Source organism: Paramisgurnus dabryanus, chromosome 1 (assembly GCF_030506205.2).
Source record: "Paramisgurnus dabryanus chromosome 1, PD_genome_1.1, whole genome shotgun sequence".
Lineage (NCBI taxonomy): Eukaryota > Metazoa > Chordata > Actinopteri > Cypriniformes > Cobitidae > Paramisgurnus > Paramisgurnus dabryanus.
In genome coordinates this window covers 34,960,584-34,977,894 of record NC_133337.1, presented here as the reverse complement: position 1 = coordinate 34,977,894, position 17,311 = coordinate 34,960,584, and the positions used below count along the sequence as shown (strand labels likewise).

At 38.6% G+C, this 17,311-nt stretch overlaps 1 protein-coding gene across 3 annotated transcripts in view; it reads left to right on the top strand.

The window, feature by feature from the left end:
• anks1b (ankyrin repeat and sterile alpha motif domain containing 1B) overlaps positions 1-17,311 on the top strand; it is a 248,589-nt gene that overhangs the window by 134,627 nt on the left and 96,651 nt on the right. For all 3 annotated transcript variants that reach the window (XM_065268491.2, XM_065268490.2, XM_073814739.1), the window contains one exon: positions 5,384-5,570. In XM_065268491.2, the coding sequence (XP_065124563.1) occupies positions 5,384-5,570 (187 nt within the window). The remainder of the gene's footprint in view (positions 1-5,383; positions 5,571-17,311) is intronic.

The window sequence follows — 17,311 nt, the reverse complement described above, 5'->3', positions numbered from 1 at the left end:
GATGTGTGAAAATACGCACATATATAACAGCGGACCAGACACTTTTTATAGTTTGTTACTCCTTTGAAATGTAAACAATGTACGCGAATCTCATCCACGGGTCAGCTCCTACACTGCCCAGCTCCATGCACAGAGACACCAGACGCACATTTCACCAGGACGTCAGCGCCACCCGGCACTCGTGGGCCAGTACAAGCGACACAGTAGCCTATCTGTACAGATATGAAGCTAAGATTCATCCAAACATTCGCTAAGTTTGTCTAAATGGGCCTAAAAGTCGCTAGATGTAGCAATAAAGTCGCTATTTTAGCAACACAGTCGCTGAGTTGGCAACGCTGCTTCAGCCAATCCCCTTTTTTTAAGCAAGTAAACGCCACCCATTGATTAACATTGAATTTGCATACAAGTTGAAAATGAAAATGAAAACGAAAAAGAAAATGAAAACGAAAAAGAAAATGAAATCAAATAATTTAAACAGAACATAAAATTAAAACTGAACTTTACATTTTAATTTTGTCCCTATTATTGCTTGGGCATGAATAAAAAGCCTTTTAAAAAATGTATTTACAGATTCCTTTTCAAGCTTGCCTTTTTATTTTAATATTGTCAGTCTTGACTCAAGATTATATTGAAAATGAAATGTCAAATCATCAATTAAATTTTATTTTTTAATTTGGCCGGAATGATGCTTCATCACGTTAAAAATGAAAATGAAATAATGTTTTAATTTTTATTTTAGCATTTAATTTTCAAATTTGGGACATATTTTGCAATTTTATTTTTATTTTATAATTTAATTAATTATTTTATAATTTAATTAATTAATTTAAAAAAGACCAAAAAAACATTCCATACACTGCCACCTTAAGACTGAATAAGGACGGATCCATAATACTGACGCACATCTGATTTCTTTCTGAACTCTTTGCGTTCAATTTAAGACATAACTTACTGTTTTTATGATAATACTTGCCAAGACTTTAATATTTCGAGATAATTTTGCGTGTATTTGTTCTGTCAAACGCATAGAGATTCTGTGTTTACATGCTTTTTGAATCACGCATCTTCGTGCATGCACTTATCCAGCAAACACTGAGCGTTCCCCTAACCTTCTTATTTGGTTCATTTTTGAGAACCAAATTAGAACATTCTGGGAACGTTCCCTGCAGGTTATTTTTAGGTATGTTCCCTGTAGGTTTTTTAAGAAAAAACGAATTTTATAATGGATGTCCTTTACCAAGGCAACCTTTCCAAGCTCCCAGGGCAGCGCAGTGAATGTCCACTGCTTCGTGTGTGTTCACTGCTGCTGCTTCTATGTTATTCATCCGATTTTTTTGTGGAAATTAAGTGAAATCATCATTAAATCCATTGTATTCTTTTATTAGTGCGCAAGTCTGATGTGCGTGCTCCACTGCTGCGGTTGTTTACCTCAGGCTCAGAGACTAACATTATTTTACCGATTTCTTTTCTCTCTTTTGTCATTTAGTAACGTAAATATGAGAATAGATATATATTTTTAGTGGTTTTGACACGTCTTTTTGAAGATAATATGATGTTAGAAGCTTTTGATTGTTGTAAAAATGGAGATAGCTAAACTGCTCTGGTAAGATCCGTTAAAGTGAATTGAAATGTTTTATTTGTCATTTCGTACCTCAGAGACTAGCGAATTCTTTTATCCCTTTCTTTATTTAGTAACTTTATCTTAAATATGTGTGAAAAAATATATTTCTTAATGATTTCCGATCGATTTGACACGTCTTATAAAAAGAATATGATATTTGATATTGTTTTACCTAAAACCAGACTGTAGTGGCAAGATCTGTAAATTTTTATTTATCTGTCATTAAATGTCTGTTTTAAGTCTTCTATATTGTGTTGAAGTCATTATTTATATATTTTATAAAATACAAGTGTGCGTCAATTTGAGTATGTGTGTCTGTGCGCACAACAAAATCTAATTTTAAAAATTAATTGTTAACATTTGCCAGGTTTTGAAACACATGCAAATGATAAACTTTCTAGTTATTTATTTTTGGATGATGCGTATTTGAGTGATTATTATTTAAGAGATTTATTATTTTCTCCTAGGGGGTTTTTCACCCCGGGGAGGCAGCCTTTTTGGGCTTTACCTAGCTTCCTCTTCTATACGTTGCTTTAGTAATACGTGCAATTATAATATTGAGTCATAGCCGCAGCAAATTTAACTGCTCATGCTTTCATGTATTTTGTTGTGCTATCTGTCGTTTTCTGTGCTTTTCACTGCTTCTATTTATGTAAAGCTGCTTTGAAACAATTGACTTTTGTGAAAAGCGCTATATAAATAAAATTGAATTGAATTGAATTGAATTATAATTTATGTGTGATTTCTTCTGCTTTTATTTAGTGTCTCTTCTGGCTGGGTGGGCCAGCCGTCAATCTGAGTGGGCCAGTGCCACCCTGGCCCTTATGTAGCCTCGCCCCTGATTGGTACATTTTCAAACCAGGTTATAAGAAATATCTAAAAATCTAATCGTTTTTTTTTTTTTGAGAGGAAACGATATTAAATTTTTTCACCCATACCGATTATTCAGACTGAAATCTGCGGATGCTGATACTTTGGTGGTTATTTTAACTTGCATTAACTAAATTCTGCAGATTACATTTTCTGAATGTTACTCACTCATATAATGACCATTAATATTGAACATTGAACTAGGGATGTTTTTTTTTATAAATTTTCTATATGTAACAGAGCTCAAATTTATTAAATTTCCTGTTCTCTTTGATTGACAGGATATATACCGGCTGTTTTTGAACTATCAGCCGATAGCTGAGAAAAATTGCTTTTATCGAGCGTTACCGATTATTGGCTTGTGCATGTCTAGTTTTTGCACATTATGAGAATAGTGCAGTTTCCATCCAAACGTGAAGCGAATCTTTTCAAAAAAGAAATGTGAATTACCTACGTTTCCATCAAGTTGTTTGAGAGAATGACTTTGGCATTGGTTTTGGAAATGCATAATTTATGAGGCAGGCACTAGCAGCAAATTGTTATATTTTTGTTATATTTCTTGTAATCTGGTTTTTGTTGTATATATTGTATTGAATATATGATATACAACGTCCATATGCCACATATGGTAAAAAGAATGTCAGAAAAAAGCTATACCATCAGTCACGGGTTTAATGTTCGCTACGTCAGAATTTACTTAATGCGTTTCCATCTCCCATTATTTGCATTTACTCTTTTTCGCATAAGTCAATAACCACCTCAAGCGAGAATTAAAACTTTATTGCGAATTATGGAATTTTTATGGAGTTTTTATTACTCGTTTCTTATGTGATACTTCAAAATGCGATGGAAACCCAGCTAATGAGAGCTTCAGAAAGTTTCAGTGAGACTCAATAAAATTATTTCCATATAGACCTTTTTTTTGCACAGGAATTTCATAGGGAATATATATTACGGAAATTCACTTAAACCCATTAATTGTGAAGGAGGTGTCGAAATATTTTTGACCATTGTGTATAACGAATTATAATCATACTGTAAGACAGGTTTACAAGATATTTCCACGGGCGGCAGAGTCATCGCTTTTTATCAGTCAGCATAATTGTAATTCGTAACCCAGACGAGCATTACAAACCAGAGCTGAATGAATGTAATTATGAATTCTCACTTTGAGATTTGTGCTGAATGTGAGCTGCATATACATTCGCAGTATTGCGCTTCTGAGCACGCCGAATTCCCAACTGGGAGGTAAAGCAGCCACGTTAGTGTCATTTATTGCCCCGCGATCCCAATGAATAATTATCATAATTACCATCCATAAATTAACGCACAATTTCTCGCTCTGTGCTTGCATGCTGAATAATGGGAGACCGTAATGAAGGCGTTGTTCGCAGCGGCATACACGTGCCCACTTTAACCAGGTGTACGTCTAGTCCTTTATCTGATCTCACAGGGTTAGTCAGTGACTGTGTGTGCTTGGATGTGTGTGTGACCCAGACACAGAATGATGTCAAACATTATTAGAGAAGACAGCGGGTGTGTTGTGTTTAACAGTGATGTTTGTTTTTTAATTTAACTACTGTCAGCCATGACAGACTCATTAGGAGTTTGAAAGCAAGTGTGTGTGTTTATAAGACAGAGAGAGAGAGAGAGAGAGACAGTGCAAGGTGATGTGGTGTACTGGCAAGGGGCCAGAAGGGGTAAGAAGCAGTCTTACTCTATTATTAGGCACAGACCGAAAGGAAATTGATTTTTAGAGAGACCGAAGCATTTAAAGTGAAAAGTAGCAGCAATCAGAAAGATAGGACTGAGATTTTGAGCTGATGGATTGCGCAAAGAAAAGTTTTTCTTATATATTTGCTTTAGTCCGTGATTATACCTTTTCAATTTCTGATATTTTCTTTGCTCCGTTGCTCTTTCTGAGTGTCTCCATTTAATACTTTTCATCTCTGCCCTCAATTAAAACCAGGTTTTGTTCGTTTGGTTGTTTTTTCTATAAAATGACACCCACACGTGAACCAAAAAAGCATTTTTGATGCAAATGAATTAATTTGGCATTTGGGCACCTGTGATGCAACAGGAAGTGATCTTGCTGATTATGTAAGGCTTCCTGTGGTTATACAACTGGGTGACTGTGTATGCGTATAGTCATCTCTGTTTTTTGTGATTTCTGTTTCTCTCACTAAGCAATACGGATCCACATCCTACCTGCAAGATTTTTCAAAACTTAAGACAAAGTATACTGCAAAGTGCATGTTTATGAATGTGAATGCTTTTGTGAAAATCATTGTCACTGTTACTCATCCATTTAACAGAGTTTTTTTGTGTGTGTGTGTGTTGGCTTGTGACTCATCCAGCACTGTTTGTGCTACAGACATTATTTTATCCAGTCTATTGCAAGGAGACTTTGGTGAAATGTGTGCAAAAATGCACTACACTTATTGAATCTGAGCTAGTGGTAGGCGACCAGAACAGAACACCCAGAATGCATTGCAACACACTGGAGACCCCCCAGCATACACAAGCATCCCATTCTTTTTTTACAAGGTGCACATCCTGCTTTGATATTTACAAAAAACTAAGATTTAGTCAATGCAACATGACCACACAGACTCCTGCTTTCATTATCTGTAGTATAAGCTAATAATGAGCTGCACATTTATGCCTTGTCATGAGTATTCACAGTCCAACAGTTTGATGCCAGTATCCAGCTACTGTATGACAAACAGTAATTTAATATGTCGCACATCATTGACTACTGTGTAAGTGAAACGCCTCCAAAATATGCATTAGAGTTTAGGTCAAATTAATTAGGGATGTTTTGGAGGAAACTGCAGTACTCCCTTTTAATGTCTAAGGCTAACTTTACTCTCTCTCTCTCTCTTTTTATAGCCAAAGCAACGGACTTCACTGTCCTCTTCACAGGACGTACAGAAACCAGTGCAGAACCACAGCGGTGATCCCTCTGAGGTCAGTTCATCACTCGGTTACGCAAGCTTCAGCAACAGCCCACCCGGCAGCCCCCCCATCAGCCCCGCAAACTGCTCAACAGGGTCAGCCGAAGACTACGGCCTTAGTGGTATGATGATCTACTTAATATTTTGTGGTGCTTAATTTCTTCTTTCCTATTGATTTTCATAAGGACGAGTGAGCCCTCACCATGATTTTGAGATTAACATCATTGTGCCTCAACTTTATCCTCAACCTGACCGAATCGTACCCAATCCCCACTTAAAGATTTCGTGTTTATTTTTCTTCGCACGGCGTCTCTGTTATTCTCAGGCTGGTGGTCTTTTTTATCATGCCGAGCCATAAAATATTTAGAGATCCCAGAAATGTAGAAAAACACAGACTAGGGCTGTGGGAGAAATAGCTCCCTATACCCTTAATTAGTGCACCATTTGAAGGGACAGCCGTTTGTAGTGATGTCCGAAATTGGTGGACATTATAGAGAGCACTTATTCAATACCATAATGACCGCAATGAGTGTACAACCGATGTATTACCCTTCACTGTGAGATGCGTGCAAAATGAACTCTCGCATCACACAAGATGGTGCCTGTAGCGCTTCCAGCGCTCATAACGCGTCATAACCGGAAAACCACGCCCACAGAGGGGAAACAATCCATCCGTCCCCATTGACTTTGTATTGCGAGAGGCTGCCTCCTTGTCATTTCTGGCTTATAACAAAATACAGAATAATGTTCAAAAGGTGCTGTGTGACAGGTTGTAAAAAAGAGAAATACGTTTTTATAAGCCATCGACCCCAAAAAAACAAGCGTTTACAGGGTTCCCATGGGTCTTTGAAATCCTTCAAAGTTTGAGAATCTGGGGGAGGAAATTCAAGGCCCTGGGAAGTTTTTGAAAATAGATACAGGTCATTGAAAGTGCTTGAATCTATTTTATGCAAGAAGTTTTCTAGAAAAAATTTATATAATTCCCTGTGTAGTGTAGGATAATATCCTAAAAATTCTAGACTTTTTAAGCACATGTGTTAAACTGTTCACTTTAAATGCTTATATCTTCTGTATGCGAATGTTGATTCATACCAAAATGCTTTTTTGCATAGATGTGTTTGACACATGTAACATCTCGGGTTAGGTATGTAACTGTTGTTCCCTGAGAAGGGAACGAGACGCTGCGTCTCCCTTGCCATACTTTCTGCGTACCTGTAATGCCGTTTTTGGAAATATTTCATATAGCGATATACTTCCTGGCTCTCGCGTCACACTGTCTTTGTCATCAAGCCTCATCATTGGTTGAATTTGATATACACATTCAGACGCACTTACCCCTGGAGGCGTCCCCAAAGTGTCACAGCAGTGACGCAGCGCAAGTTCCCTCAAAAGGGAACTGTAACAATGTATCTTTAAAGGTAACACGATGTAACCTTGCTCTCACTTGAAATGTGTCCCCACATTTAGTCCTTGAATTTGAGGGTATTGGACCTGGAAAGTCCTTGAAAGTTGTGGGAACCCTGCATTTAAAGACACAAAAATGGATACAGGCAACTTTTCATAGTACTACTATTATCAGAACTACGCCCACTGTAGAGAAACGTAGTCAGTGATCCGCTTTTGTGTCTTTAAACGCTCGTTTTTAAGGGTCGACAGCTTATAAAAATGTATTTCTGGGTTTTTTAGGGTTAGCTGTACACTTTGTCACACAGCAGCTTTTAGGCATTATTCTGTTTTTCTTATGAGCCAGAAATGACAAGGAGGCAGCCTCATTTTTTGGATTGTTTTCCCCCGGTGGGCGTGGTTTTCAAATTAGCATAACTGCACTCTGTCTCTATTCTCCGAATTCACTCATTTTTGTTCACTTATTTAGGTGGACTATATTAGCGAACTAAAATACGGAATTAAGGGATTATTTTGGACACAAGGGGCCCTATTTTAACGATCTGAAACGCAAGTGCGAAGCGCAAAGCGCAAGTAACTTTGTGGGCGGATCTTGGGCGCTGTTGTTATTTTCCCGGCGGGAGAAATAACTCTTGTGCCAGGCGCAAATCAATAATTGTCAAATAAACCAATCAGAACGTCATCCAACATTCCCTTTCAACGCAAGTGCGCAAGTTCCATGGCGGGTTGCTATTATTATGACGGATTTACCAGGCGCACGCCAGGAGCGGCTCACAGCCGAGGAGACCGACGTTCTTGTAAGAGCAGTCAAAGACAGAGAAGTTGTTTTTTATGGGGATGGGAGAAACCCGCCCAAATCAGCGTCGGTTAAACAGGCGTGGGGGAAATAGCCGCAATTGTCTCATCAGCTGGCATCCCCAGGACGTTGCGCCGCAAGAGCTACAATGATATCAGGAGACGGGGGAATCCCAAGCTTGCCAGCATAAATCGGCCATGCCGTGTAACGGGAGGGGCATCTGCCTCTACACAGGACCTGACGCTGTGTCCACCCTCACCGCTGAAAGCCAAGAAACGCAAGCAGTCCAACCCCAAAGTACACTTACAAATCAAGTTCATATACATTAAGGTTTCTTATGAAAACATTTTTATTATTATTTACTTAAAATAAACATAATACAGCCACACAACAAAGTTATGAAAATATTTTAATCGTTATTTGCATGATAATATTTTTAACGCAGCCACACAAAATAAATAAAAACTATCACCACAATGCTCACCACAATGATTTCCCTTATCTCATGTGTTAAAAATTTTTATTGTAACAATTTATGATTTGCAAAAATAACTGGTGCGCGTTATGCACTCTATACATTATGGTCAAGCATGCGCCCTTAAAATAGCATAATGATCAACGCGCCACTGACTTTAGACAATTTTTTTCTGGTCAGTGGCGCAATTGTTTTTTGAAACTGCAAAATAGCATCAGGGATGGTTTGCCCCGGGACACGCCTACTTTTTTGTGCTGAACCGCCCAGGGAGCGCAAGTTCATTCCCTAGTTTGCCGACGTGCGTCTGTGGAGGGAAAAACCCGCTGTGCGCGGTGCAAAATACGAATGATACATGCGTCACTGACAAAGTCAATTGCGCTGGGTGCAAGATAGGGCCCAAGATGTGTGTTTTCAAAGATAGCATCTTCAGCCAATGGTATCACCAGCTAAATACCATCCTCCGCACACACATCTCTAAAACAGACATGCTAATTTCAGCAAAAGACCTCCCTCTTGATTGCCTGAGAGTCCTTGTGCCAACACCAGAGTGATTCCCTTCGCTTTCCGCCGCTCTACTGTGAAAGTGTGACACTATTAGTCATCACAGCCTCTTAAAGTGCTATTCAGCAATTTGGTGAACAAAAATGCATTATATGAAACCAGCATAGGCCTTAGTTAGTGTTGGTATGTCATCATTATTAATAAAAAATATCACATCGGTTCTAGTGAAGACCTGTCGCAAACACATACTAACTCAGCAGTCGTCAATGTTTTGGTACTGGCCGTTTTGTTGCGAATGCCGCCACATCCTGCAAGTCATTTCCTCGGCGTCCGCCTACTTCACTGCTGGCCGAGTGGGCAGTTGATGCTGTTCCCATGGCGATGTCATTCCTGATGCTGAGGTGAGACAGTCACGGCGATGCTGGTGTGTAAAGAGAACCGATTTCACCTAATGCTACACACATGCCTGTCTGGCACCATGCGTTTGGAGAAAAGGGGTCCGTAGGAGGGAGAAACTTGTTTTGTGACTGATCACTGCTCTTGCAAAACAAGCCTACACAATGCTAGGGTGTTTTGGAGGTTTGCCAGGGTGTACGGTGTGGTTTCCAAGGGGCTCTGGGAGCTGGTTAGTGTGTTGCTATGTGGTTAAAAGGGTGTTCTGGATCATTGCTTTAATCAAGAGAGCCTAAACTCTTAAAAATAAAGGTGCTACTAAAGGTTTTTTCACAGCGATGCTATTGAAGAAGTGTTTTTGTTTACCTAAAGCATCATTTCGTACCATCTTTTAGTACTCTAAATAGTTTTGAAAAGCCATATGAATTAACATTTATATCTGCAAATGTGGTGGAGACTAAAGTTTAAAATAGTAATAGTAATAGTAGTAACAAATATAGTAAAGATTTCTTTTAGCAACCTTTCTACCTTTTATTAAGCTTCGTGACTTTTATACTGTAGATCCCACCGGGTGTTATTAATTAAATCTCTCTTGCCTCTGAAATTCTCCTCATCTGTGGATGTTTGGCAGGAGGACCTGGCAACCCTTTAGCTAAAGCTTTATCTGGCCATGAGTTACATGACTATCTGTGGCCACATTACACGCAAGGTAAGCAATGATGGAGAAGAAAATATCGCTGTTGCACACAACAGCCGCACAGATGCTGCAGTGAAGGTTTAATCTCTCGTTGCCAGGTCTCCAATGTGCAGTAGACCCTTTTATCTCAGTCTTTCTCCAGTCCAACAGGGGGCTTTTGAAATAGAGGTGTGCTTTCCTCTCCTCTTTGATGGAGGCTCCCTGATGGTCCGCCCTTATACATGTGTCCTGTCTATTCACTTTGTATGGTAGAAAGTTGAAAATGTTGGTGGCTGTTAAAATTCAGAGGTTAGTGCACTGTTTTGATGCAACCTTTCTTTAATGCAGCCAGCACACAGAGTAAAAAACCAAATGAATTTCTTGTGCGGTTTTGATCGAAGCAGACATAATCAAAGTAAACGCATCTCTCTGTGGCTCCAGGAATAGATCTTACATTTTCGTGCTTTTGTTCGTCCTATCCTATCTCCATTTTCCTCCTCCTCCTCACTATTTATTAGCTTTATAAGGTCCATTGTATTGTTGCCGTGGCAACAACGGTTGAGTGAAGGGTGCATTGTAATATCTTTGATGGCGTGCCTTCATAGGTGATGAAATGAAGTTTTGTCATTTCTCTACAGTAGATGCAAGAAAGAGGGAGATGTAGATAAAAAGACAGAAGCGAGAGGAGTTCTCATCACTTTGGGTTACAAAAGGTGGTGTATTTATATCCAGCTGAGGTTGGTGCAAACGTAATTGATGTGGTGTTTTGTAACCGCCGAAAGAGATGGGTGAGATCTCCATGCTGTGATACGCTGAGGACGTTCAGCTGCAAGATGCAGTCAAGTTGTTCTTCTTTTGGTGCAGTGTGGGTGGAGATCAGACTGTGATGACCTGGGGGCTGCATCCAAGCCCACTCAAATAGTTCAGTGATGATATGTTGATTTGTCAGTATTAAATAGGAAAATGTTTCATTTGAGGCATTGTGGGGTCAAGGTGTATAAAAATCTGACCTGAAATGAGAAAACAATTAACGTAAACAGCCTAATCTGTGAATCTGTGCATATTTTCTGTGCATATCACCCCTTAACCCCACTAATGGATGAAAGCAGATCGTACAAATTCATACCCATTTGTAATACCTGCAAATTGCCATGATATTGTGATTTTATTGGACTATTTTTCACATTATTTTGCATTGCTTTTTGTAAAAAAGGGATTTAAACATGGGTTAAATGGAGCTTATAGTACACATATTTATGTGTTCAGTATATTAAAACTGTGCAACTTATGTAATAACTACTGACCGATATAGTTGGGTTATCGAGTAACCCACTTCTATCCAAAATAAACGAATTTGGTTACATTTGTGAATTGTTTTGATATTCCAACATGTAAGCAAAATCAACAAGGATCGCAAAGTGTTTGTTTCATTTACTTTTTGGGCTGGGTCAATATCCCCCCTCCCCAAAATTAGATGGGTCAAGAATATTGGTCAAGCTCCAGCACTTTTTATGAATTAAATTTTCATAACAGGGTGAACATTTGTAGCTAAATTTAGCATTTCATGCACATATGATGTAGATGAAGTTAGCTAAGTGGTTCACTGGTTAAGCCGACTGTGAACTGTTTAAAATAATTTTTTTGATTTTCTGCAAAATTTTATGTTAATTAATATTTCACAATGACAGAGTGGACATTTTAAGCAACATGCAACTACAAACACAATATGATGAAAATAAGGAAAAAATAGGCGTAGATACTTACTGTGTGTGCATTATATGTTTTAACCTCTACTGAAAATGGCGGACGGGATGTCATTGACTATGATCAGTTGGTTTCTTAAAGGGGCGTTAACCCCAAAACGACAGGGTGGACCGCAATTTCAGGGACATGTGCAAAATGCTTAATATTATTATAAAAATTAAATGTAAATTATACAAATTGCTTGTTTTATCAAATAACTTGTTGAGGACAATAAGAACATTTTTTTTTCGTAATTTATTCACTTTTTATGCTCACTAAAGTTAGCTGAGCAGTGCCTGGGACATGCCAAAATCGCATACATCCAATCGAAGAAAATGGTATAAAATGGGAAAAACATATTTCAAGAGACTTATCATTGAACTATGTATGTATGTATGTAAATGTTTGGCCATTTATAATAAAACTTCAGAATTTCATTATTTTGGATTATATTCATGATGATTCTGATGAGGACAGCAAAAGGCACTTTATAGTGATATTGACTCGGTTATGGTTAGATTAAAGTTAAACCGACAGCCCAATTTTTGCCTTGTTTTAGCCTAAACGTGTAAAGACGTCTATTAGATGTCTTTTAAGAACAATATTGCTTGCTGGTTTTCCACATGGACATGACCAATGCCATTAAGCCTTTACCGTTAATATTTAAAGGTCATTAAATTTTTAGGGGCATCTAGTTGTGAGATTGCAAATTGCATTCAACCTCAATTTCGAAACGCATAGTGAATGTGAAATAGTGACTTCCATGTACAGTTCATTTTGTAAGGTCTTTATAAACCACTGCTAATATGATTATGTATATTATATTTAATTCTCTCAAGAGATCCTACTAAAAGTTACACAATGCACCTTTAAGAACTCTGAAAGTCATATATCTTATACTTCTCTCACGAAAATCAGTCAGGCTAAACCATTTTATTTGTTCGACCCGACAATGCTTCTGGCTCTATTAATTGAAAGGAAGGAGTTACTTTCAACAGACCCCGTGTGGAGTGATATCTCATTAATTTTTCAGTGATTGCCATATCTGCTCATCACATCATTGCATGTAGAGGGCTTGAACAGTCCAAGAACTATCATTCAAACTGATTGGCACTTAAGCTGATCACTAAAATATCACTCCAATATTTGGTGTGCATGTACCTGCCTGTGCATTTGTGTTGAAATGAATGTGCATTCTTCTCCTTTAATATGAGTTAGTATGCTAACAGGGCTCTGTGGCATAATTAAACCATTAAAAAGAGTTTGATTAGCTGATCTACGAACTGTGTGTGTTTATGTGTGTGTGTGTGATGTATTCCCTAGTGTGCAGCCTTCATCTTAGAGTTTAAAGATCACAGTCCTGTGTGTTGAAAAGATCAAAATTAACATTGTTATTGTCTCCACACAAAGGCACACACAAACAAACAAACGCTCCTATAACTGTATCAGCTCTCAGATAGACACATGTATCATCTGTAATGAAAACACAGATCTAACATCAGTCCTCTGACACTATGTGGACCACATCACTTGTAAATACTGAAAACGTGAGATCTGCAGTTTTGAGACAAATGGAAAACCGGAAATTTGTATTCAATATTTCTGGGTATCCATGGAATGGTATATTTTTGGACGACGAAACATTTGTTTCTCACCATAAAGGAAAGGAGCAAAAGAAAGCAAATAGGCTCAGTAGCTGCTGCAGCACAAACACAAGCATGGGTCCGCCATTGTTATTGTTGCTGTTACGTGACGTAGCGGTGTCTAAGTAGGGTCAAGAGGCGGGTGATGACATCACTGTTTCACACAAATATACAGATTGGCTGTAAAGATGAAGATGCAAGCGTATCAGTTTCAGATTTATCCACTTTGGGACCCAGATTAACTCTTTCCCCGCCATTGACGAGTTAACTCGTCAATTAAGAGAAAACGCTTCCCTCCAAATGACAAGTTTTTTTTATTTCCGCTATTATCCACCAGGTGGCGCTCTTACCCAACTTATAAAACCCAGAAGTATCCCTTTAGGGCAAACCGTTCAAACTGTTTATGTTTTGATCATCGCTCTGAATCTGATCTCTACCGAGCCCCTAAGGGGACATTGGAGTAACAAAAAATCAAAAGTTTAATTTCATGTGCTCACAGAATTTTTTTTAAGTTTAGTTTCACATGCTCACGTGAGCATGCAATAGTTTCACGTGAGTAGCAATAGTTGCACGTGCGCACGCGAAACTAAACTTTATTAAATTTTTGCTCCATGCCCCTTAAGGGGATCGCACACCGGACGCGCAAGCTCAGCGTCTCGCTGCGCCACGTCGAGTCGCGTCTAGGACAACTTGGAGGTATTGTAAACCGGAAGTGCACATTAAGTAGCGCGAGCTTCGTCAGATAGCATCTACTTCAAAATGCTAAATATACGTTAGCAGCCAATGTTAATCGTTAATGATTTGGGACAAATAGGATGTTATGTAATGTTAAACTATGTGAGTGGCGCTGTGTGGCGCGACAGGGATTTGAGCAACTTCCTGAGTCACAGTTAGGCGGCGCGGACAGGCGCCACCTGGCGGCGCCGGTGTGCGTATACTCATAGAAAACAATGTGTTCGATTTTTTTAGAATGGCGCGGCGCTGAGCGGCGCGGCCGGTGTGCGATCCCCTTTAGGGGCTCTGTAGATCTCTATCAAAAGTCCTTCACAAAAACGCAATTATCTCAGCATTTTGCTCAAAATTAAAAACATTTAAAGAAACTTACCCATATTTGAGAGGTGACAACAAGAAAAGAACAAATAAAGGTAAGATGAAATATTCTTTTTTTTTTAAAGCAGAGAGTCTGTTCTTTCATTTGATATATTGTATATGTTTATACATTTAAAGAAGAACATTTTCTGGAAGGCATTTGTAAAAATTATAAAAAATGCTGGAGCTGGCTGGCAAACTTTTTTCAAAACGCTGGCGGGAAAGAGTTAAAAAGATCCATCTGGACAAAATGCCGATCCAATACAAATTTGTACGTATACACCTAAACACGTCTCCGTGTGAACAGAGCCTAATAGAGGAGAACCCCTGTCATAGAAACACATCAAGATGATTTTAATCAATACGCATGCATTGGGCAGCTGGCCCTTTAAGATCACTGTGATTGACAGGTCTTATATTGCGGTGGCTTTTAATATCTTCACAGTGAGTCGAAGACAAGCACAAGAGAAAATGAAACAAGATTGTTGCAGACGTCCCTCTGAACCCTTTCCCCGCAAACGTAACCTAACTCGCCCCTCCTAACATAGCTCAAAGAGAAAGCAAACTTATGCACTCTAACGTCCTGATTTATGACCATGGGCTTTGCAGGTTCATGTTTTTTGCATTTTTATGTTAATGTCGCCACAACTTTTTTGCCAGATGGGATTTTATGTTGAACGCTTCTATTTTATTACTGGGGTTTTCAGGGATAAGCATCATTATCACTATAGCTCAAGGTAATAGCAAACAATCTCTTTTATACAAGCTGGAAGGTGTGAGTTTTTCGGTCATGGCAGGGGCACAAGCATCGTAGGGCTTTGTTATGCGCCTTAATACTTTAGGTTATGGGTTTGTCCACTTCCTTAACACCAAGTATGAGCAATAATAATAAATGATCGCCTTTGCAAGCACCAGTAATATGATTTATCTTTTCACTTTATTAGGTATTAAATGTGAAATGGTCTCTCTCTCTCTCTCTCTCTCTCTCTCTCTCTCTCTCTCTCTCTGTCTCTCTCTCTTTCTCTGGCAGGATCTCTGGCCTTTTTTGGCAGGAAATGTGTGCAGTTCAATACGGTGCTGTAAACATTTGTTAACAAGCAATTAAACATGTGGCCTTTAATCCACTGGAAAAGACAGCCATCAGCTCTCTGTGTTTGTGTGTGTGGCTTAGGACAGAAACAAAGCAGAGTTTACTGTTCTTCCTAAATCAGCCTGAATCTAAAATCCCACCTGATGTCGATTCTGAACTTCAGAATAATTGAAAACTAAAGCCCAAACTTAGATTTAATTAAAGTCCCCCTGTGGTGAGAATCAAGTTTTTATTGCTGCTTATTTGTCTACGTGGTGTTTCTATTATGCTTCAAGACAACCCATGTGCAAAGTCATCATTCAACACAGTTTTCTACATCACAATACTTAACCAATCACATCAGCACAGTTAAGCGAATGGATCACTAGAGATGCCGCATAAACTCGGTGTTGAAATGATCCCAGCACTGCTGCTTCAGCTCCACACTGTGATGCTCACACATCCTGCTCACATGTGCTGTGTGAATGCTCTAAACTGTAAACATCAACGCTTAAAGAAATTTGTCCTGCAAATGTGCAGTTCATTTATGCATTGTGAAACCTCATATGAAAAACTGTGTAGTAAAATGTTGCTAAATTTTGCTTATACGCACATCTTTGGAGACCTTATCAAGATCTCTTTCAGCTTCTGAAGCTGTCTACTACATGACAAGACATGACAGCGCTGTGTGATCGAGAATGTGCAAAGATGAGCTTGTGCGAGTGTGTGTTTCATTTACGGCAGAGCAAAAAAATCACTGGAATGTTATGTGGAGCAACGGTGGTCCTATCAGATCTTCCAGAATGGAAAACTAAATGTAAACAAGTGTGTGTAAATGTGACATTAGAGGTGGGACTTTCAGTGAACGGCATTACAGTAGATCATTCTCTATGCTGTTTTTTTGAGTTGTGTGAAGGTTTTCAAGGAGGAGGTAGGTGGTCTGCCATTATTTCTATATTTTTAAACATAGATTATGTCTCCATGGAGGTGTTTAATGGAGGGAGGGTCGATTTTTTTCTCTCTTTAGTAATATCTACTCTTTTAATTTGAACCCATGCTGGGCATCAGACCATTGGCCCTGGTTCCAACTGAGATTTGTTCTTCACCAGCAGTCCTGCATTTGTTGCAGGCGCTGTTTTTTCATTCACTGTAGCTGATGTGATGTTCTCCTTCCTGCTGTTTACTGCATGAAGCCACCCGTCCTGTTAAGGAAGTCGTGGATCTTGAAGAGCTTTTCATAGGGTTAAAGACACCAACCGTAAGCCTCTCATCATGGTATGGCTTCTGTGAGCATGGACCACAAAATCAATCATACTGTAGGTAGCATGGGTATATTTGTAGCAATAGCCAAATATACAATGTATAAATCAAAACTTTAACAATTTTATGCCAAAAAATCATTAAGATATTAAGTAAAGATTATATTCGATGGCGGTATTTAGTAAATTTTTTACCGTAAACATAAAAAACGTATTTATCATTAGTAATGTGTTGCTAAGGACTTCATTTGGACAACTTTAAAGGCAATTTTATCAATATTTATATTTTTGTACACTCATATTCCAGATGTTCAAATAGTTGTATTTCAGAAAAATATTGGCCTATCCTAACAAACCATATTTGACTACATATAATCAGAGTAAGGACTTAATCCAGTAAGATGTTTACATGACTGTACATGAACCTCTTCACTTCTGTTTACATGCAGTTTTTATTTTCTGATTATTCCCACATAGCCCAATGCTTAACACAAATCATGAACTCACATATACTGTCCACTGTTTTAATTTACTTACGTTAAATGACAAACCCGTTTTTTTGGACATATTTCGTTATTCGGTGCCGTGATGATGATGATGATAACAGAAATATTATGACAGAGCCTGTAAAGGTTTTATATGCTGTTATTTAAGCTGTTTTTTGGATGAAGGCAGACTGCTGCGTCCTAATACCTTCCAATCTCTATGATGAAGCCAATACGGAACTGCAATTCATAGACTGGCCACTAGAGTCAGGCTCCAAAAGGGAGTCAATTAAACATACACAGAGGCTGCGTCCGAAACCGCATACTGTA